This window comes from Scleropages formosus, chromosome 6, assembly GCF_900964775.1.
Source record: "Scleropages formosus chromosome 6, fSclFor1.1, whole genome shotgun sequence".
Lineage (NCBI taxonomy): Eukaryota > Metazoa > Chordata > Actinopteri > Osteoglossiformes > Osteoglossidae > Scleropages > Scleropages formosus.
In genome coordinates, this window is record NC_041811.1 from 23,518,141 (window position 1) to 23,539,600 (window position 21,460).

Consider the following 21,460-nt stretch of genomic DNA (forward strand, 5'->3'; position numbering starts at 1 on the left):
TGAGAGCACTGTCCCATTTTATTCTAAATGAAAACACGGCGATATGATTTCAGTACCAAAACTCAATCCTTAACATTGACCACTGAGTGCATCCTTTTCACATTATTAATACTAATAAATGCAAACACTAAATGAACAAACATGTATGATGTTGCTCTTTTAACTATGAAAATCTAGCTTCATTGTGCATACCATGATGGACACTGGATAAATGCCTGTCAGGTGAAGATACTTGGGAAAGATGGAACGGGTCATTGCCATCATGTGCATGGTCTTTCGTACTTTCATCTGAAACAGAAAAGAAAGACTAGACACCTGACTTGTGCTAAGAAAAACCTGAAACAACAAAGGACACTGGTGAAGGGGTCTACTACCTGCACCGTGGCCATGGGCAGAGAACCTGGACTCTGCAGACAGGAGGTAGTTGATGTTGATGGTGGATGGAGGGCCCTCCGCCTTGTCTGAGCCTCTCAGCAGCTGCTCCTCCAGTTTCTGTCGCAAGGCATTGTTCGTGTGGATGCTTCTCTCTAGTTGAAGCCTAAGATGCCGAATCTCAGACAAGAGCTCACTCAGATCCAGAGTCCCAGAAGCAGGAGCTGGTGTTCCCTGGGAGGGATCTGAAAGTGCAAAATTAAAACAAGATCAATTTCAGTACAAGGAAAAATAAAGTTTATTATTCTATATTAAGCACTTGAAGGCAATCTGTTAAATTTCTGTAAGAGGAGATATCTTTATATAAATGTTTACCATCATTTTGTTCATGGGATAATTAAACTTGCCTCAAATTTAAAAGTTAAAGAACTGAATAATGTATATTCAAAGTTTTACTAAATTTTTAATAGAAATACAAATTGTACAGAGATAAATTACTGTACATATGCTAATGTTAGTGAAACAATCACTATTCATTAATGTGCATTGTGTACATTTATTCATGACATCTGCAAATGCGTGAATCTGTGGCTCATTACTGAGCAGCAAGATATGTTCTGAGGATACAATGGGCACAGCCAATTCTCCAAAATAAACTGATATTGTAATAAAAGTTACACTACTACTGCTGCTTATAAAGACAACTCTTCCTCTCTTTTTCTTAGACCAACACAGAAGTATTGTCACAAACTGCAGAATTTCCCTCTGACATCAATGTCTGGATGACTGGTCACCAATTCAATCTTTAACTGAGATCCTCTCATCTAGCAGGTCCATCCACCAGTCAGGAACTCTTTCTCAAACTGGACAATTTACTTATATCATTAGGCAAAAGCCCTGAAGTAACGACAGACTCAAGTTTGTTTCTCTCAAGATATCAAAGCCATCAATGAATCCTACAGAGACTTCCTGTATAACATCTGCAACATCCAGCCATATTTCAAGACACTCTACACAGTTTCTGGTCCAGACCACAGTAATTATGCTGCCCAGACTACTTCAACTCCCTGTTGCCCAGTCTTCTACCCTTTGCCATTGCGCTTCTCCAGCTGATTTAGAATGCTACTATACTGTTTGATTTGCTAAAACATTATCATGTATCACTCCCTCCTCCTGCCTCTCCATTGGCTTCTTGTACATGCTGGTATTGAGTTCAGCCTGTAAGACAGTCAATGGATCTGCACACCAATACCTACAAGGTCTAATTACTCCCTGTGTCCCTGAAACAGTGTGATGCTCCTTTACCTCTGGCCGCTTTGCGGTCCCATGCGCTATAGGTCCAAAATCTAAAATCCACAGGTACCAGATTTTGGTTCCTTTGTGCTGGGACAAGCTCTCTCTCAACATCAGAACTGCTGAACACTCAAGAAGAGTCTCATCACCCAATTTCACACCAATTTATTTCTTGATGGTTTCCTAATTTTAATTATAAGCTGTGCTACAATAACATATTTACTATTTCAGTGTCACCTATTGAATGCACATTTACATTTTTTCATTAAGCCGACGCTTTTCTCCAAAGCGACTTACAATGTTAAGGTCACAATTATTACATGCTTACAATCATTTACCCATTTACACAGCTAGGTAATTTTACTGGAGCAATTTAGGGTAAGTACCTTGCTCAAGGGTACTACAGCCGGAGGTGGTGTTGAACAATCTGTGGTTTCACAATCATGTTTGTATCTAAACTTTTTAAAGTGCACTTTTGGACACAGTTGTACACTGCTTTGATGAGAAGTACCTGTACAATTCATAAATATAAACAAAATGGATTCTTTTTGAATGTGACCTTTCCACCTTTTAAATAAAAATTTGTAAGAATGATTACATCAGGACAAAATCTCACTCAGAAAATCTGTAAACCTCAAAAATCTTTTTTTTTTTTTTTTTTTTTTTTACATGTAGCATGGAGTTTTGGGGAAAAAACATGTTAGTGTTTTAAATGTGAATTTTGAAAAATGTGCAAAAGAAAAACTGCATTAGAAACTTGGTCTTGTGTCATCAACACTGGCATTTACTAGATTTAAAAAGTCATTACAACATATATTCTACTTCACACTGGTAACAAATTATGTAAAAAAAAAATTTGAAATACGTTGACAAATTGATTCTCATTTAAATTTGTGCTTTTTTTTTTAAACTGATGACGAGAGAATTATAAATCTGCAGGGAAAATGTGAAGCCCTGTTGGGACTTACCATTCTGCTTGTCTGATGTGGTCTTCATCTGCTCATAAACCTGCAGCTCCACACGCAATGACTGGAGGAGTTGCTGGCTGTCTGCGAGCTGCTGTCTCTGTACATTTATTTCACCCCGCAGTCTGAAAGAACCCCCAGCATTCATTATGTTGTATGATACTGCAGAACTCCAAGACCAAAGGCTACTACTGTAATCTTGTGTAAGAGAACTGGTTTGTGTGAGTAACCTCACCTGTTGATCTCATCTTGGCTATAGTGTATAGTCTGCTGGAGCTCTTTATTTTCTTCAACAGTACTGGAGAATTGACTCTGCAGTAGGCTGTTCTCCTTCTTCAGAGTCTCAAACTCATTTCTCAGGTATTCTAGTTTGGCTGTCTTCCTTGCCAGTGACTGTTTCAGCTTCTCATTTTCTTTTTGCTTGTCTGATAGATCACAAAACACTTGTTTTGGTCATATATTCAATATATATACACACACACACACACACACTTTCAGAACCGCCTGTCCCATACGGGGTCACGGGGAACCGGAGCCTACCCGGCAACACAGGGCGTAAGGCCAGAGGGGGAAGGGGACACACCCAGGACGGGACGCCAGTCCGTCGCAAGGCACCCCAAGCGGGACTCGAACCCCAGACCCACCGGAGAGGAGGACTGCGGTCCAACCAACTGCGCCACCGCACCCCCCAATCATTCAATATATATTCCTTGCATATTTTCAACTTAGTTACAACTTTCTATAGTGCTACAATTATCTGAATAGCTGCAGGAGAATTAATGAGAAGCAGGCTGCAGGATTACAGGATTTACCTCTGGAGGCGAGGTTCAGCTGGTCCTTTAGGGCCTGGTTCTGGCCCCACAAGAGCCGAACCTCACTGGCTAGTTGGCCCTGCTCTTTGTTCCCATGGATGAAGATATTTGTAGCTGCTGAATATTCAATTGAACAGAGAAAAAAACCACGTTCATGACAAATGGAAAAACAGTTCAAAGTGACTAAAAGAAGTGTGAGAAGACTCATCTCTGCATACCAGGGTCCTTTTCTAACTCGGCAAGCTTGCGTTCGAGCTGTTCACGAAGCTGGTTGTTGGTGTGAATTGTATCCTCCAAGCGTTGCCTCAGGCTGCGGATCTCCTGAAGATGTTCTGCCAGGAGTTCTATGGGGAGGAGCAGAGGTATTAGGTAAACACTGATCTTGTAAAAGAGGGGGCACACTTTCAAAAAAAAAGTCCTGGATAGTTGTCTACACCTGGGTTTATGGCTGCAGAGGACTCTTTGGTACCCTCTTGTTGGGTGCCTTTGTCTGTTATATCATGTGCATAGTCAGACAGGGAATCCTCCCTCTCAATCTGAACGGAGCGGTGGAGGTCCAATTCCTCGCGTAGAGTGACATTCAGCTGTTCACTGGCCCACAGCTGTTCCTGCAACCAGCTATTCCTCCTCTGCAGGGTGTGCAGCAACTTATCTTTTCCATCACTGTTAATACCGGTGGCCTCAGAAGGATCCACGTGCTGAACACCACAAACTAAAATTCAAATAAGACAGAACACACTAAGACAATGGTCACAACCAATCTGTTAGTGTGGTTGTTAATAAACTTCAAGATGTTTGTCTTATTAAACACTCATAATTGCTTGAATAATAATTGCTTTTTTTAACCCGTTAATTTGTGAAATAAAGGTAAAACACTTGAAAAGTTAAATAAATAAATATACAACTATACGGTATGCTGCATAATTTCTGAATATACGCAATACAGTGTACAAGGAGTCTCAGTTTACAAAATATGTTACTTATGAGAACCATCCCATCAACCTTATATTACTTGAGTCCCACTCTTTGGTTGTAACATCTGACAGTGTTGCTTCGCCTGCTGTATGATGTCATTCGCTAGCTATGCTGCTGCAAGGCACACATATTTCTTATAGACTCAGTGTGTTTACAAGCGGTTACATTTACAAACACTATTTATGGGATTTTTTTTTTGCGATTCCATCCAAGTTTGTTTTTTCAGAACGGCTAGAAAATAAAAATGTGAGAATTCTGGTAATGTAGCAAAGCAAAAGGAAACAGACTTAGAAATGAAAATGAAAATAGTGCAGTATGAAAATATAATACTGCACTATAGATTATTCCATATTACAATTAATTTAACATGATTGTGAAATCTGAAAAAACATAAAGCACTATTATGCAACATAAAATTCTTGCATGTTTATTGGACATATATCCTTACAGTTTATATAACATGGTGTAAGGGGGTTGCGACAGGAACAAAACCCTACAGTAAGATGAGGACTACCTGTAATTAGTTCTGCTGACTTCTATCACAGCTTCTCTGAGTACAAATCTGATAACTAGTGAGTTACAGCTCTCTACCTGCTGTGTCGTGCTGCTGTGGTGCAGAAGCAGTGCCCAGATGATGGGATCCAGTCCCTGAAGTAGCTGAAGTGTTTGCCACTGCTGGGAAGGACAACAGAAAACAAACTGACCCATACAGAAAAGTTGTTTATACCAACACTAAAATTACAACCAGTAACATATAAACACTACTTTCTCATTAGAAACAATGCAACTCACACATTTAAAGACCCTCTACATATGTGTTTGCAAGGAAAAACTATGAAAAAGCAGAACATCCGCTATTTACCCTTGTGGTCTTAGGAAACACATTTTAAAAACCAATAAAATTTTTCACTTCAAGCCCCCAGAATATCTTCAAAACATACATGGCTTGAAAATTATATTACATATAACCAGACCTCCCAAACCAGAAGTCAATAACTATAAGAAACAGTTTTGCAAACTCCTTACAATCATATTTCATGCTACTGAGAAATGCAGATAATTTCTGAATAGTCAGGAAAATAAATCAATGCTCCAACAGAACAGCCCACGAGCACAATACCTTTGCCTTCATGTTTTGCAGCGTTCATTCCTTTTTTCCACCTTCCACGGGAAATGTTTAACTGCAGTACTTTTCCCTGACTGACCTCCATATTTTTTAACAGACCCTCAAGAGCTGAGAAACAAAGCTAACTATTCAACTGAATGAGAGTTCCAACATAAACCATACAGTGGAATCTATCCATACCATAACAGAAACCATTGTCTCCTCTTCAGAGAGAGAACTTTAAGAGTGCATGCTGAGAGAGGTAGTGAAATGGTTCTAGATCACAAACTGAATACTGGTGATAAATAATGCATTTTTAAGTGCCAGGGGAAACTGTACACCAGTCCTGTTTTTGCGCTTTCCTTTGAGATACGCTTTACTCGATATGAGAACACTGAACAACAGTAGAAAAAACACACCACTAGCTATGGCAGTTTAAGGCAATGATGATAATGACATACAATTTGAGATTCATATTTAATAATGCAAATAAGAAAGCTGAATTTACTGGAATATTTCATTTTTACTTTGTATCCAGTCCACTACAGTTGCCTGGTTCTTAGATATGTAGTTCAAAAGTATTTAAATGCATTCGCAGATGTGCAATGTTAGTGTAAGGTAAAGATTAGGTAACATTTAGAAAGCTATTATCAGCAATCTAAGATGAGAATTTTATACCAGAGACTGGGACAATGTACAAGATCAAACTAAGTTAATGACACTTGGGGCACTGGTGTTCCTCGGGAAAGCCAATTTCAAGAGATCCAGATGCTCACATCTCATGATCTGACTCTTGCCTGCGTACTAGTAGCACTACTCTGAACATATGGCTTACCTCTCTTGATCCACAGCCATCAAAATGGCCTCTCCAAAGCCTCAGTAACAATTCTCCTTATGATTTTAAGTGATTGCAAATATTAAACCCACATATAATATAGGAGAGGATTCAAGAAGCAACAAATGATGCTGTAACATAACTACTGCCATGGCAAAATGTTAAAGGGCCCATTTTGTTTTGAAATGACGAGTACATGAGTATGTCCATTTGGTCAGCCCTAGAAAATGTACCTTGTGTGATGTGGCTGGGGTGTTTCTTTTGACCTAAGGTGGGTTTGCAGCTGGGGGAGAACCTGTCACATTGGAAGATCTTGTCAGACAGGTCTGATGCGGAGCTGTAGTTGCTGCTGAGAGACTGGTTTTGGAGCTGCCTCCGAAGGTCTGGCACCAGTTGAGATTTCTCCTTTAACACACTAGGGAAAATGGCAACAGAAAGACCCAGTCCTACATGTTAAAGCAACTCTCAATGTAAAATCTTTTCAATTTAAAACAAACTGGCTCCTAAGGTTATCGATATGTAATTTACAAAGATCTGTAGATATTAATATAGTCTTTAATTTGCAACAGAACAGCTTAATTTCAGGGTTCTAGGGACATTTTTCTTCACTTCTTTAAAAAAAAAAAATGCTCTCTGTAGTGGACCTATTATGATCTATGCTTACATGCCAAATCAAGAGATGCTAATAAAAAAATCAGCCAAATAGGACTGTAGCCCTGCATTAATTCACCTCATTTCTAGTTTAAACACTTCCTTGACTGGATCATTTACAGTAACTTTGTTCAAAGCTCTGTGTCACTGGTGAGACGAGCACTCTACAAAAATATTTACAGGTTGTGCTGTGTTTCAGTACTGATTGTTATAGTGCCAATATGAAGAGGTGCACAATTACAATGGAGACAAATATTTCCATTTATTAATTTAGCTGATACGTTAATCCAAACCAATTTACAATGCTAAGATACTTACAATTATTTATACAGCTAGGTAATGTTCAATGGAAAAATTTTGGGTAAATATTTTGGTCAAGGGGAGCGCACTGGCGCAGTGGATTGGACCGGGTCCTGCTCTCCGGTGGGTCTGGGGTTCAAGTCCCACTTGGGGTGCCTTGCAACTGACTGGCATCCTGTCCTGGGTGTGTCCCCTCCCCCTCCGGCCCTACGCCCTGAGTTGCCGAATAGGCTCTGGCTCCCCGCGACCCCACTTGGAACAAACCGTATCAGCCAGTGTGTGTGTGTGTGTGTGTGTGTGTGTGTGTGTGTGTGTGTGTGAGAGAGAGACAGAGACATCTGGTTCCAACTGTGTAGTAAAACAGGATGGTTATATAGTAATGTATTTACTTATTTACCACACTTTTACAAGCAGACCAGTCTATGTCTCCACATATTAACTCACATTATATTGGCGTAACAATCTGGATTTAAAGGCATAAATTGGATAACAAAATACTTTACTATAAGCCAAAAACAGCACACACACACACACACACACACACACACTTTCTGAACCGCTTATCCCATACAGGGTCGCGGGGAGCCAGAGCCTACTCGGCAACTCAGGGCGTAGGGCCGGAGGGGGAGGGGACACACCCAGGACGGGACGCCAGTCCGCCACAAGGCACTCCAAGCAGGACTCGAACCCCAGACCCACCAGAGAGCAGGACCCGGTCCAACCCACTGCGCCACTACGCCCCCCTTCCAAGAACAGCATATTATTCAATTTTATATGTGATCACAACACATAGGCAAACTGGAAATCAACAGAACTTGTAGGGGAAAAAAAAAAAAAAAAACATTCACATGTTAAGCCTTGTGTTACCAACAGGCTTTAAATGTTTCCTTTTATTTAACAACACTTAGTCCCCTCAAACATAGACCAAGAGAAATAATCAGAGACAACCGTATCAAATAAAGGAGACCACATGATGCAACCTTTCACACTGGTATTAGTACCAGCAGAGGTCACCTGCAGGTTCTCTGATGTTAGTGACCTCTTTTAGTCCAGGTACTAAACTCCTCATCTATTGCTGCAGTTGCACTGTCTTAGCTGACCTAACTGGCAGTTTATGTGGTTTGTGATGGAGGTTAACTGGACTCTTGAGCAGCAGGCAACAATATTCTCGATAAACTGACGAAGCCCTTTGAATGACACAACACAATCAAGCCAAATCCAAAGAAATAAGTGGAGGTAGGAAACATGTCTTTGATGCATAATGTAAAGTATCTCTGAACATTTTTTCATTGAAAATGGGACATTTTCTTCCCTTTTTAGGTGTAGGATAGATGGTACTGAAATCGTCCACATGCATGGTTTTAAAATATATAGATTAACTCTGAAACAAGACTGTGTATGATAGTAATTAACGGTTTCTGTCACTGTGGTCCAATACTGTTGTAAACGATCTCTCAGCAACAAAAAAAAAAAAAAAAAAAAAATCTCTAAATTAAGATACTGGTGTACTGCTGCCAACTTAAATGCTGTCAAAATACTGTGGTTGGTGTGGAATGCCAAATGCAATGATGAACAACTGGACAAAAAAGAAAAGTTAAGATTTAACTGGCCTACCTCTCAGCCAGATCCAGCACAGAATTATCTTCATTACTCAAATGCTTATCTCCTATCAGACAGTAGAGAAGATTAAGTGGGAAACATTTGGCTTTCTCCATCAGTCAGATTTCATTATGCTTTACCATGAACTTTGCCAGACATATAGTAATTACTGTGGAAATGTCTAAGACAGATCCCTGATCAGTAATACATAAACAACTGCCAACATAACCTTGCTTTCCATGATAAATCCAGGTGTAAAGTTCTGCTTGGCATTTATACTAAACTCGACAATAACTGCCAGAAACCTGTGCCATGTCATAATTTTCCAAGTAAAATGTTAACAAGAGCAGTGAAAGGTGAGATGTTTGGGAATGACGTACCACTCTCCAACCGGTCCTCCAGTTGCTCCAACATAGTCAGGCTCTTGTCCAGCTGTTTGCGGAAGACCTCTCCCACATTGTAATCAACATCACTGGCCTGCAGCAGCTCTTCGAAAGCCTTGTTGAGGCTCTCCAGCTGCCAGCGCTGGAGTGAGCCAAGTCTCCGGCTCTCCTTGATCTGCTGCCGAAGCTGAGAGAGCTCCCTGGCCTGGGACTGCACAAGTGAGTCAATTCTGTGGAGGGAGCCAAGGTTAACTCATAGCGCTCAAAGAAAAACCTGGGCCAGTAAGACTAACATGTTTAAGGATCCTCACATCGGGACAATTTACACAGACCAAACAAGGAAATATGCTTTTTCAAATCATCCAGTCCCTGATCTCATAACACTACACACAAGCTAAAAAGACACATGAAGCAAATTCACCAAGAAAAGAACAAGTAATTGCCTTTGAACACAAGGCTCTGGTGAGTTCATTTTTATTAGCTATTTCATAGCTTCTAGCTATAATTTGGTTTAATTTACAAAAACTTAATTGGTCAATGTTTCAATGAGTAATTAAAAATCTCCTGTCCACAACTACTTTACATACAGAAACTTACATAATCAGGCAACTCAGCAGTAACGTTAGACATGAGGATAATGAGTTCTGCTTGTTTTTGTAATGCCGCACCTCTCATTAATGTGAATATTCTGAGTTCTGAAAGCTTCAGGAGTAAAAAAAGATCAGTAATCTAATGTAAACTTCAAAATATGTAAACCATGTGGATGTTCAACACACATACAGGGTATAAAATAGATTTCACTGATGGCTAAACTGTAAGCCAGTAAGTTACCTGGCTGGAGAAGCAGATCTGCTACGAAACTGGATATTCTGCAGCTGTTCAGCCAGGTTCCTGTTTAAGTTCCTCTCTTTCTCCAGTTCACTACTGAGGTTGGTGATATGGTCTTTCATCAACTTCTTCTCCTCCTCGTCTCGGTTCAAGGGAAGATAACCTGAACCAACATCGGAGAAAAGCCCTGGTTTGGGATCGTTCTTCTGTCTTGTCTCCTTGGTTATTTCAGGACTGTGTTTTTCCAAGGCAGATGTGCCGGAGTCAGACACCATGGTGAGCAGGTCGCTTGACTGGGAGATTTGGTGCTGAAGAGTTTGCAAGTATTGAATGACTCTTTGGTGACTTTCAAGCTGCCCCTTTAGCTCCAATACCTGCTGCCTCAGTTCCTCTGGATTATCACTGAGGCCATAATCTTCAAAGGCCTGCAAGCTCTTCAGGCTAACCTTGGGGGAGCTGATGGTAGGCGAGCTCGGGTATGAAGGGCTAGAGTTTGTCTCAAGGTTTTCCATGGAGGAATAGTTGCCTGGGATTTGCCTCAGCAGCGACGGGATTGTTGATTCACTGGTAAGCTGTAAGTCTCTGTCATTGTCTGAGACACCAAAACACCAAATAAAAAATATAAGCAGCAACATACTGTCAAAGACAGAAAGGGGGGGGGGGGGAATTCAGGAGATCTTGGAGATTATATCACCTTCCCAGTTAAGTAACATAAAGAGTAACAGAATTCATGCTAACACAGAAGCAGAAGAGCCATTCTGAACACTTGGATGCCAGCATGCAGGGGATGAATTCAATGTCATATTGATTAAAGAAAGGCCACAATTCAAGATTTTATACGAAATTACAGAAGAAACAACACTTCATCAGTTCTATAGGAAGAACCAAACTCCAGGGTTATTGCCAGCAACCCCGTGCACATTCCCATGCAAATTCCGGCCATGATTAGTCAACGAGCAACAAGCATGCTGTCTACCTGTACTACTGCTCTCCTCCCTATCCAGTTCGTTCTCACTCTTTCCGCTTGTTTCATAACCGAGGTCCTGTAAATCCACCTGTACCTCTTTGTGATCTTGCTCCACAGATGTCGCTACGGGCGACACATAAAGGTTAGCAAAGCCCTTTCTTTGGGTTGAAATATTCTACCCTTCCTTGTAAAGCACTCAAGCTTGTGACATGCTTCACTTCAATCTGGTGCAAGCTATAAGGTTTTTATCAGTTATTTAACTCATGAGCAAAAAGCACTGCCTTTCAAAGAACAAACTGCTGTCATTCTAATTCATGTTATGATGAGCATGGTAGGCAGTAGTTCAAAAGTAACTTCTGATAGAAGCATTTTGTCAACTGAGTTTCTTAATATTTGATAAAATTCAAAGGACAGCAATTTAAAATCTAATTCAACTGAATAAGAACTAAGCACAATATTTACCTGTGAAGCAAAAATCGTCAGTGGTTTCTCCTTACCTTTGTGAGACACATGGGAATTTTGGATGGGAATTCTCTTAGCAATGACTGACTGAGCTACAGCCAACTCCTCCTGAAGGGCTTGGCATATGCATTTTTGTTCTCGCAATGCCTTCTGCAGGCTTTCCAGTTCTCCTGGAACATCTGGCATTATAGGATTTGTCATGGCAGTTTTCAAGAGGTTTTCATACTCTTTATTCTTGTTCTTCTGTTCTTCCAGGGCTTTTTGAAGTTCTGAGATGACTCTACCATTTTCTGTGAAAGTTCTCAGAAGATTACTTATGTTGTGGTACAAATCCATGTACTGGTCATTAACACCAGTTGCTTTGGCATTCTGATGATAGGAATTTAAGTACAGTTTATGCCACTGACCATTCTCTTGTAAAGCTTTCTGAAGCTTTTGCAACTGCTCTTGAAGTGCTGTGGTGCTCATTGGCCTTTCAGTGGAGTAATTTTGAGAGCAGCAATCGGTAAGGGATGCTATAGCAGACTCTGTAGCATAAAAGCATTCTGCAAGCTGTTGAATTAACTGATCTTGTAGTTCATGGTCCTTGCGGAACTTATCAGTCTTTGGTTGATTTTGCATGCCACACCCATATATTTTGTTGGCCTCTTCCCTGATCAACTCCTTCTTCAACTCTTCATTTTTTTGGACCTTCTTTACTTTGTCCTCATCAGCAACCCCACTGGTATTATTCTGTTGAGTGACCATCAGCTCAGCAGCATAAAGTCTTTCCTGTAGTTCAGCATTTTGTCGATTCTGTTCCCACAGAGCTTCCTGTAGCTGGTCAATCTGCCGGTGGAGATCGTTGTTGGAGTCCTGAGAATCCAAAGTCTCTGCCTTCTCTTTGTATCCTGATGATTCATCAACAGATGCACTGATTCTCTGAAGAGCATTTTCCAGCTTTTGCAGCAGCTCCTGGGGTGCGGTGCAGGTAGTTAGAATGTCTTCAGCAGCACTGTCAGAGGTAAAAGCACTCAGAGAGGCTATGGCTGACTCTGCAACATGAAGGCAGTCTACAAGCTGTTTGTTGAGTTCCTCCTTTTCCTGAAGAGCCCTGCGAAATTCACAGCACTGCCTGTGGACATCTGAGTCATGGGCTTGGTCATCTCTGTCCAAGTTACAAGCTGTAAGATACTGTATGGTGGATTCTGCAGCTTGTAAGGCTTCCACAAATTGTCTGTTGAGGTGTTCTTTTTCTTTCAGCTTCACTTCTAGCTCCTCAGACTTTGAAGCCTGTTCCTCCAGCTCAGCAATAACCTGCTCCTTCACCTGACACTCATTGTGAAGTAACTCAAGCTGTTTTAAGAGTTCAATGTCTGTGCTATGCCTGTCTATAACAGTATCAGCTAGTGAGGTCTTTCTACCAGCTGTGCTTAACAATTCTTCTCCATTCCAAATAGCTGTATGCATTTGTTCAGAACAATGTTTTTTCTCCATATGTAAAAGCTCTTCTGTCAGGGGATGCAAATCCTTGTCAGAAGCTTGGCTAACAACTGCTCTATTACCAATGGCCATCTTGTCATGCTTTATGGGAATAGGGAGCCGGGATTTTACAGTCTACAAATTAATAAGAAAGAACAGTCAATTATCACAACTGGGAATAGTTAAGCATTCAAGCTCTATTTTAAACAATTTCCAGCAATAAAATAGGAAATTTACTCATATATACTCACTGCTCGTTTTGGTATTTTATTTTGGTTCCAAGGAGTCTCCTTTGAGGTAGTAGATTTTTGCAATGGCTCAAATGTATCATGTTGTGGTGTCTCAGTCTCTTTCCCTTCCAGCATTCTTTTCAAGTTTTCTTCTCGTCTCCTAGAGGATTCCTGTTCTGCCTTAAGCCACTCAATTTCTCTTGCCATGTTCACAATGAGTTCTGGGTTGAAACTGGATTTGTCCTCAGTGGAAGAGTTCAGCTTTAGCTGCTCCTTGAGCAGTTTGATAATCTTACGGTTTGACTTTGCCTCAGACCTCAGTTTCTCCACCACTCTCTGGAGGTCTTTGCTTCCAATGCTTTCTCCTGAACTGTCTGCACTTTCCTTTGACTCAACAGATTTATCTTCCTTCAGGAGTCCCTCTAAACTAATATTCTCAGCTTGAAGCCTCATAATTTCTTCCCTGAAGCACAAAATATTTAGTTAGAAAAACTCTCTGAATGGCCAAAGGTGCAAAAATTACAAATCTTTAAAAGCATTTGTGATCATTTGCCTTTCAAGCATATATACATTTCTTTCTGTACTTGCATAAAAATATATATTTTGTCCCTTTAAACAAAATGCATCTCCCATCAAATAAAAACATTGATTGAGAGCATCTGCATGAAACTATGTTAGAAACTGCAGAACGGGGGCTCACCTGAGCTGACTGACAGATGCTACTCCTGTCTCCTTCAACAGTGCCAGAAGTAGCTCCATTTCCTTGTCCTCCTGATTTCTTTTATCTTTGTGTTTTCTGGTCTGGTTCATAAGGCTTCCATCTCTCTGGGGCTGACATGTGATGCTGTTCACATTCACACCTGAGGCTGCTTCATCAGATCTCTCATTGGTAGAAGCCTGAATTTGCTCATCATCCAACTAAAATTTTTCAGAAAAAACAAACATGCATAGATGAAACCAGGCACTTATTTCTGTGTAAATGGAATATGAAACATTTTTCTTCTTCTCATTACTCACTTCCTTGTCTCCTACCTGTACCCGGGGCGCTGGTAGGTGCTCTTTATCAACAAGACAGTGAAGGGCCTTATTAATGTGCACAGGTTCCTTCTGGGTCATCTCAAGATGCTAAAGTAATGGAATGGGGTTGACACACATGGCTTCATAAAAGAAAGTGCAGCGATGGAATGCTGTTCATAAACACCTCACAAGAAAAGCAGCATGATATGTACATAATGTAACGTGAAGAATAAAACTGTTCAATGGAACAAAGAGATAAGAGAACAAAGATTAGTCAAAAGATGTTGCATATGGGTGCAAGATGCTTGTTAAAAACCAAGCAGAACAATATAATGAGAAAAAATAGAATTCTTACAGAAACAATACCTTTTCTAATGCAGACCTTGGAACATTACTGTCTTCTTTTCCCATAAGCCCCATGTCAGAAAATTCTACAACAGAAGAGTTCTCTTTCTTCTCCTGATTTAGTGCTTGCAGTTGTTTAATGTAATCTCGAAGCTCAAGGACCTGAGAAAAAAAATTGCTCAACTTATTACATTGGTTGGCAGAAAAAACTGATACAATTAAGAATGTATGACATCAAGATTTGTAAGAGAAGTCAGCTGTTTTGTAACATACCATTTGCTGGAGTTCTGCCATAGAAAGGTGACTCAAATCATCATTCAGTCTGTCTTCCACACAGATACTCATGTAGGAGGTTTGATCAGCCACAAAACTGAATGTGTCTGCTGAAATTCCCATGACGGAAAAGGAAAAGGTAAGAACATACTCGCTAGTGGAGTATGAGGAGCAATAACAGGTGAGTGCAGGACTGGAGTCTGAAGACACTTCACCTGTATCATTGGTGCCACCAACCCCTCCTCCTCGGTTCTGAATGGCCCCAAGACGGGCCTGCAAGGAGGCATTCCATCGCTGAGCATCCTCCAGCTGGTGTCGCATACTCTCCATCTCTCTAGGGTCCACCAATGGTAACTGAGACTCGCTTCCTATACACGTAGACATTAAAGATAAGTTTACCTTATTTAGATACATTATACTTGATAAAATAGGTTTACACATTTTATCATCCCCTATACTTTTTTGCTTTCTTTTTAAGGATCAAAGATTCATATTTGAAAACTTCATACATATTCAGAACTTAATGTAGCTTTCTAAATGCATAAATTCTAATTCAAAAATAGCACTGAAATGAATATGAAAGATGCTCCAAATATGCGAAATTCTACAATAATCACACAAAAAGCTAACAAGTGGTCAATTACACAAAAGTTTTCAACGCTTCAGCCTTTATTGCAATTTCTGCTTCTTGTGTTGGATTTGTACATTTCTTATAGAATCCTAACTTTTGAGAGACACACACACACCGTTTGGTATATAGCTGCTATTTTACTGTTTACATAGCAACTGAAAATGTGCTCTAAGCAAAGTTAGGATTAAAATTCATAGAGTAGAAGCCAGTTCTCTGGACACACTAGAAACCTTTCTCCCTCCCAACTACAGAGGTAAAAATAGCTAGTGACTTACATATTGCCAAGACACTATTTATAAGCTTTCTCTTGTGGTGAAAAGTCATAAGATGATACAACATGCATCACAACAAAATTGTATTACAAGCCATGCCTAGGAACAAATTTAATGTCCTGTACACAGGAGTTTAGTTTTGCTGCTACAAAGCGTGGGGCAAGATTTTCTTTCAGGTATAAAGAATATTTTCTGTTTAAATTATAGTTTGGTTATTTTTATGTGTATGCACTCCCCTTATGTTATATGTACATTGATTTCTTGGGGGGAAAAAAATGACATGATATGGAAAAACAAGCAGTAAGAAATGGCAAACGAGGCAGAGACACAAATATTTTATTCCATTTGTCCTTTACCTTCAGAGTTAATTTTACAAGTTCAAAAGGTGAGTGAAACAAAAGAGCAAACAGAAACCAATAAAGGGGTTAAAGTAATAAGGGATGGATAGCTGGATCATCAGCAAAGATAAGCATACAAGAGGCAGAAGACAAACTTAAGCAGGAAATAGTCAACGTGTCAGCAAATGTAGAATGAGCTTATTAATGGTATGTTAGTTCAAATGTATAAGGAGCACACAACAGCAGACAGATGTAGACATGTGCGATGGTTTTGATTGTGTTAAGGGTAAACAGTGAGTTCTGTTAGTAATACAGACAAAACAGACAAGCCTATGAACTACTGACAATCTCTAGTAATGGTGGACCCCTAAAATGCATATTTATGTATTCCTGATTCTGTTCAAAGGTCCACATGTGACTATCCACCAAGGTGAATATTTATTGAGAGCCTTAGAACAAGAGGATGGGCCCTATACAGAGGATTCCTTATCTACTACACCTTCTCTCTGTTTGGCATTTTGGATCTCCCTTTCCAGGTCTTGCCGCAGATTCTCATTGCTTTGGATGCCGTCCTCTAGCTGCTGACGTAGCAGCTGTACAGCAGTAAGTTCCATCTCGAGGGCATGCAGGCACTGGGGACTGAGACTACAAAATGGAAGTTTAGAGAGGAACAACAAACCAGAAATGCTTCACTGCACACTTGACATCACAGCACCAACACCACAATGAGGTTGAACAAATTGATATGCAATGTTTAGGCCAAACTTAGGTAATGAAGTACTCAACATAATAACGTTTTAAATATTGGTTGTATTTTTGCACACATACCCTGCCCTTTCTTTTTTTGTAGAGAAATTCAGATTTTGATGAAAGCTTTTTTAGTTTTTACATATAAACATCTGAATTAAACACTGCCAACCCTATAATCACATTTGAACTGCTTGAAATATTAACTGCAGATAAATATAAAGCCAGGCTATTTGTTTTTATGAGCTTGTTCTATAAGAATACACAAATTTGGGTTTGTAGGTATAAGGTATAACACACACAAATGGATGCACACTACATTGAAACACATATTTCTTACCTGTCCTGCTCTTTGACAATCCTCACCAAATCAGAATAAAGCTGCTGTTCGGCCTTTAGCGATTGGTTCAAACGTTCATGTTCTGAGAGCAGAGCAGACAAAGCAGGCAGAACCTAAACAGAGGCAGATGACATTTCAAACATCAGCAACCAATGTCATTAAAATTACTGCAAATTTTTTTAGTCTTGGCAGGAAAAGAATAAATTCCATCTTTTACACCTCTTGCTGACTGTTCCCACCAATGATAGTCCTCTCTCTTTGAGGAAGACTTGGTAGGGGTCTCTCTTCCTTGGGCTCAGCAGTTTGATCATAGAAGTCATATACCTTACTGTCCCCAAGTTTACTCAGACGTTCATGGAGGACCTGTCAACATATAGACATCTTTTTTAAGGACAAAGGCATTATACCTGAGGAGATATTTAGGCAGTTAAACCAAGTAAACAGACCTTTCCAATACACATGCAAAATTAAGGTTGTGAATTCTATACTACCTCAAGACATCTGATTAATCACATAAATGTTTTGAACCTCAGACTAAGTGATATTCAACACTAAAAGTTTAAGTAAAAGCAGCATGTAATCACCCAAATGATCTCATCCTTTGTTTTGAGTGTGGCAGTCAGAGATTCAATGCTGCTGGCCTGGGCCACATTCTGGGTTTCCACATCTGCTAGCAAGGACCGGAGCTCAGCCAATTCAATCTAGATAAGAATGTGAGCAGTGGGTAACAATTATAAATGATCATGTACAGTCAAATAAGCATACATGTTTAAAAATACTTCAGTGCCCATGCAGTAGAGAAACACATAATTTGTCTGAATACTCCTGAGGTTAAGGTTGTGTATGTTAAGTGCAACCAGAGAGACCCAGAGTTCTCACCTTCAAGTTGTTCTCTGCCTTTAAAGCTTTGTTCAGTGCATCAGTCTTCTGTGCCAGCTCTTTCTTCAGAATTACAGCAGTTTTTGTGACCGAGTTCTTGTCTATGCTGTCACTGTTATTCTTCCTCGAGAGCTCAGCTTTTCAACAAGTGAAAGACTTATTAGGCTTTCAAAGTTATTAACATAGAACGTAAGTGCAATTACAGACTACCAGTAAAGGAAATCAGACATAGCCTCTGGACAATTAAACTTACCCTCCTTCTCTTCAAGGCACTCCTGCAAAACCTGAATGGTGTGTTTGAGCTCCACCACCTGAGGCACTGGTGTTTCCATTATCTTCAGTTCTTCCAGGAACTTCTCTCTCTCCTCTTTATTCTCCAACAGTTTCTGATCCAGAGAAAATTAAAGCAAGACTGCTTCAGTGAAGAATGAGGTATAACATGACATTGTTAAAACCACATTAAAAACATCAGGTTATCAATTTGACAGTCAAGCAAAACCTGAAATCTACCAAAACTTTAATTTAATGTTACTAATTAATCCATATACATTTTAAAAATGATATAACATTAGTATTGCTGTAGTACTGACTAGTCAACCTGATGGTAATGATGGGATGTACAGCAAGAGGTTGCAAAGAAGTAGGTTTATATATAGTTTCAAGTACAAGCAGTTCTAATCTTTAGCCAAGCAGCAGGAATCCAAGAGGCAGGAGTATAAACAGTTACAGTAAACATTTATTTCAAATGTCCAACTGAGTTCGTATCGCTACACTATTGCAATTATTATATAGTCAATAAGGATTTTTAAAAAATAGAACACAAGGAAAACTACTCACATTTATTATTGTGTCCTTCTCTGTCAACATAACCCTGAGCTCTGCACTCTCAATACATTTCTCCTGTGCAGTCATTGCACTTTGTTTCTCAGCAGTGGCCAAAAGATGCCGATTCTCAGTAAGCTGCCTTTTCAGATCCTGTATTTCCTGGGTTCTTTCAGCTATTGTGCGGTTATAATGTTCAGCAGTCTCCTTGAAAATGAAAGCAGTTACAGATGAGTGGCATATTTTCAATTTAGCAAATGAATGCACACTGATGGCAAATAAAACAAAAAAGTACAAACACTTACTTTTAGGAGCTGGTCTTTGCTATTGATAGTAGCTATGAGTCCCTCCACAGCATTCTCATTGTCAGAGACAAGTCTCTCCTTGTCCTTCATGGCTTCAGCAAGCTTGGCTTCTGCCACCTTCAGCTGCTGGCTCAGGTGTTCGGCCAGGTCCCGGGCATTGCTCTGTGTCTGGCTGAGGAGGCTTCTGGCCATTTCCTGCAGAAGAAAGGGATAATGTCAGCAACTGCTCCATTCTCATTACCACATGGTGGCATGCAAAGAGTGTGTGCTGTTTACCTCCAAGTCCTTAGACTTCTCATCAACAGTCAGCTGCAGTTGTGAGATAATTGTATCTTTCTCCCGAAGGGTACGAGAAAGGTTGTCTTCCAACTCATTCTTTAGCCTTTGGAGATTTTTTAAGCTGTTGGCTAGGTGCTGGAGCTCCACATCCTTCTCTTTAATCAACGCATCAAAACTCTGGGGCAGAAAACAAGACAATGCATTATCTGGGATCCGCACAAGAAACTATATTTTGACCTGCAAATGAAACCTACATTAATGGTCTCCTCATTGTGTAAGAGAAGCTTATTCAGTCTTTCCAGATCCCTTTCCTTCTCTCGCAATGACAGTTGTAGTTGGCAGATCTCGCTGTCTTTTTCTTCAATGGCAGCAAATTTCTCATCTATGGCTTGCTGTAAAAAGGCAAAATACCTTGGAATTATACATATATAAATTCTACATGAGAATCAAATCAGCAAGATCTTTAGATAACAGGAGAGTCATAATTAGAAAGATCACCTCTAAGGCTGCCTCTTTTTCCTTTAAGCGCTCTCGCAGCTTTGCTAACAGGATGTCGCTGCCTCCAGGGCTTTTTCTTTGTTCCTGGTCTTTGATCAGTTTCATGTACTCCTGGAATCATGTAGTTAAATTAGTAGGTCTGGATCTTATGTATAACACACTAATACAGACAAGCTTACTGTAATTTTACCTGTAGCTGATGCTCCTTCTCACTAAGGTTGCTGCTGAGGCGCTGAATGGTGAGTTCATGAGCTTGGAGTTTTCTTTTGCTCTCATCCAGGAGGGCCTGGTACTGTTGCTCAAGGGCATTTTCCCTTTCTCCCATCTCCCCATTCAACTTCTTCAACTTGTTCTGAAGATCCTATTGATGAAAATACAAAACTCATCCATGAGATGAGATTTAAGTATATATAACTGAAAAAAATAGGCAAAATACAGGCAAAGAGAAACTCGGTCAGAGTCAGCATAGGCCTGAAGGGGGGGATATAATTCAGGTCTTATCAAATACTATAGGCAAGTGAAGCCACCCACATTGATAGCCTTGTCTCCCTTCTTCTTCAGTTGCTGCAGGTCCTCCAACTCTTGTTCTAGCTGCTCCTTGGCCTGCTGCAGGCTTCCTAGCTCCTTCTCCCGATGCTGCAGAGCACGCTGAAGCTTCTGTGCTTCAAGCACCTTTCCGTGGTGCTCCAGCTGCAAGTTCTCCAGCTCCCCCTGCTTCTCCATCAGTAGACTCTGGTGTTCCTCCGCACCCTGCCAATGGGGAGGGGGGACATTATTTAAATACATAAACTATTCGCGGGGGGTAAAATGTCTGTCTAAATAACACCTTATAAACAAAGAAGGGCAAAAAAACCACTTGAACAAATATTTCTAACCAGAAAACACTTTGTCTGCAGTGCTTTCAGCAAATTACCACCAACAGAGAAACTTGCCTGATATTTTTGGATCTGTGCCTTATGTGCAGCTTCCCGGGCTTTTGCCAAGGCCTCATCTCTGTCTTCAATCTCATGACAGAGCTCCTCTATCTTGTTAACAGAGAGAAAGGAAAAGAGAGGTAATGAAACAAGATGAATCAGAGCATGTTTGTCATGTTTATTTTTTTAAGATTAAATCTTACCTCCTTGTCTTTTTCCTTCAGGACCAGAGTCAAGCCTTGGATTGTTTTGTCTCTTTTCAGAGCATTCTTTTTCTCTGAGGACAGTTCATTCTCTTTCTCCTCTAGTTTCATACAGAGAATCTGTAAAATAAACGAAAGTAAAATTTAATACCTGCTGAAAAGAAACACATAAAACCAAGGGGAAAAAAAACTGGTATATTTCAAATGAGAACCTTGTTTTCATTTTCTTCATCCTCTAGAGTCTTCTTTAGATTTTGGATCAAAGCCTTGGTGCTGTTTAATTCTTCTGTTAGCTGCTTAGCTGCAGCTTCCAATGCAGTTGCCTCATTCTGTTTGTTGATAAGGCTCTGAACGAATAT

At 40.1% G+C, this 21,460-nt stretch overlaps 1 protein-coding gene across 6 annotated transcripts in view; it reads right to left on the minus strand.

Moving 5' to 3' along the window:
• Positions 1–21,460, minus strand: part of cdk5rap2 (CDK5 regulatory subunit associated protein 2) — a 37,588-nt gene that overhangs the window by 2,681 nt on the left and 13,447 nt on the right. For 3 of the 6 annotated variants that reach the window (XM_029252861.1, XM_018752000.2, XM_029252863.1), the window contains 36 exons: positions 21,314–21,448; positions 21,102–21,221; positions 20,917–21,009; positions 20,516–20,734; positions 20,175–20,345; positions 19,985–20,095; positions 19,741–19,878; positions 19,484–19,663; positions 19,208–19,402; positions 18,918–19,109; positions 18,334–18,466; positions 18,081–18,217; positions 17,786–17,902; positions 17,421–17,564; positions 17,202–17,314; positions 16,614–16,759; positions 15,089–15,241; positions 14,874–14,983; positions 14,622–14,762; positions 14,271–14,363; positions 13,939–14,156; positions 13,260–13,701; positions 11,583–13,143; positions 11,095–11,208; positions 10,122–10,710; positions 9,288–9,520; positions 8,923–8,974; positions 6,591–6,772; positions 5,009–5,092; positions 3,879–4,154; positions 3,661–3,786; positions 3,443–3,559; positions 2,866–3,055; positions 2,634–2,755; positions 375–617; positions 193–288 (listed from right to left, as the gene is read on the minus strand). In XM_029252861.1, coding sequence (XP_029108694.1) covers positions 193–288; positions 375–617; positions 2,634–2,755; positions 2,866–3,055; positions 3,443–3,559; positions 3,661–3,786; positions 3,879–4,154; positions 5,009–5,092; positions 6,591–6,772; positions 8,923–8,974; positions 9,288–9,520; positions 10,122–10,710; positions 11,095–11,208; positions 11,583–13,143; positions 13,260–13,701; positions 13,939–14,156; positions 14,271–14,363; positions 14,622–14,762; positions 14,874–14,983; positions 15,089–15,241; positions 16,614–16,759; positions 17,202–17,314; positions 17,421–17,564; positions 17,786–17,902; positions 18,081–18,217; positions 18,334–18,466; positions 18,918–19,109; positions 19,208–19,402; positions 19,484–19,663; positions 19,741–19,878; positions 19,985–20,095; positions 20,175–20,345; positions 20,516–20,734; positions 20,917–21,009; positions 21,102–21,221; positions 21,314–21,448 — 7,486 coding nt within the window. The remainder of the gene's footprint in view (positions 1–192; positions 289–374; positions 618–2,633; positions 2,756–2,865; positions 3,056–3,442; positions 3,560–3,660; positions 3,787–3,878; positions 4,155–5,008; positions 5,093–6,590; positions 6,773–8,922; positions 8,975–9,287; positions 9,521–10,121; positions 10,711–11,094; positions 11,209–11,582; positions 13,144–13,259; positions 13,702–13,938; positions 14,157–14,270; positions 14,364–14,621; positions 14,763–14,873; positions 14,984–15,088; positions 15,242–16,613; positions 16,760–17,201; positions 17,315–17,420; positions 17,565–17,785; positions 17,903–18,080; positions 18,218–18,333; positions 18,467–18,917; positions 19,110–19,207; positions 19,403–19,483; positions 19,664–19,740; positions 19,879–19,984; positions 20,096–20,174; positions 20,346–20,515; positions 20,735–20,916; positions 21,010–21,101; positions 21,222–21,313; positions 21,449–21,460) is intronic. The other 3 variants (XM_029252860.1, XM_018752010.2, XM_029252862.1) reach the window with 3 other exon arrangements.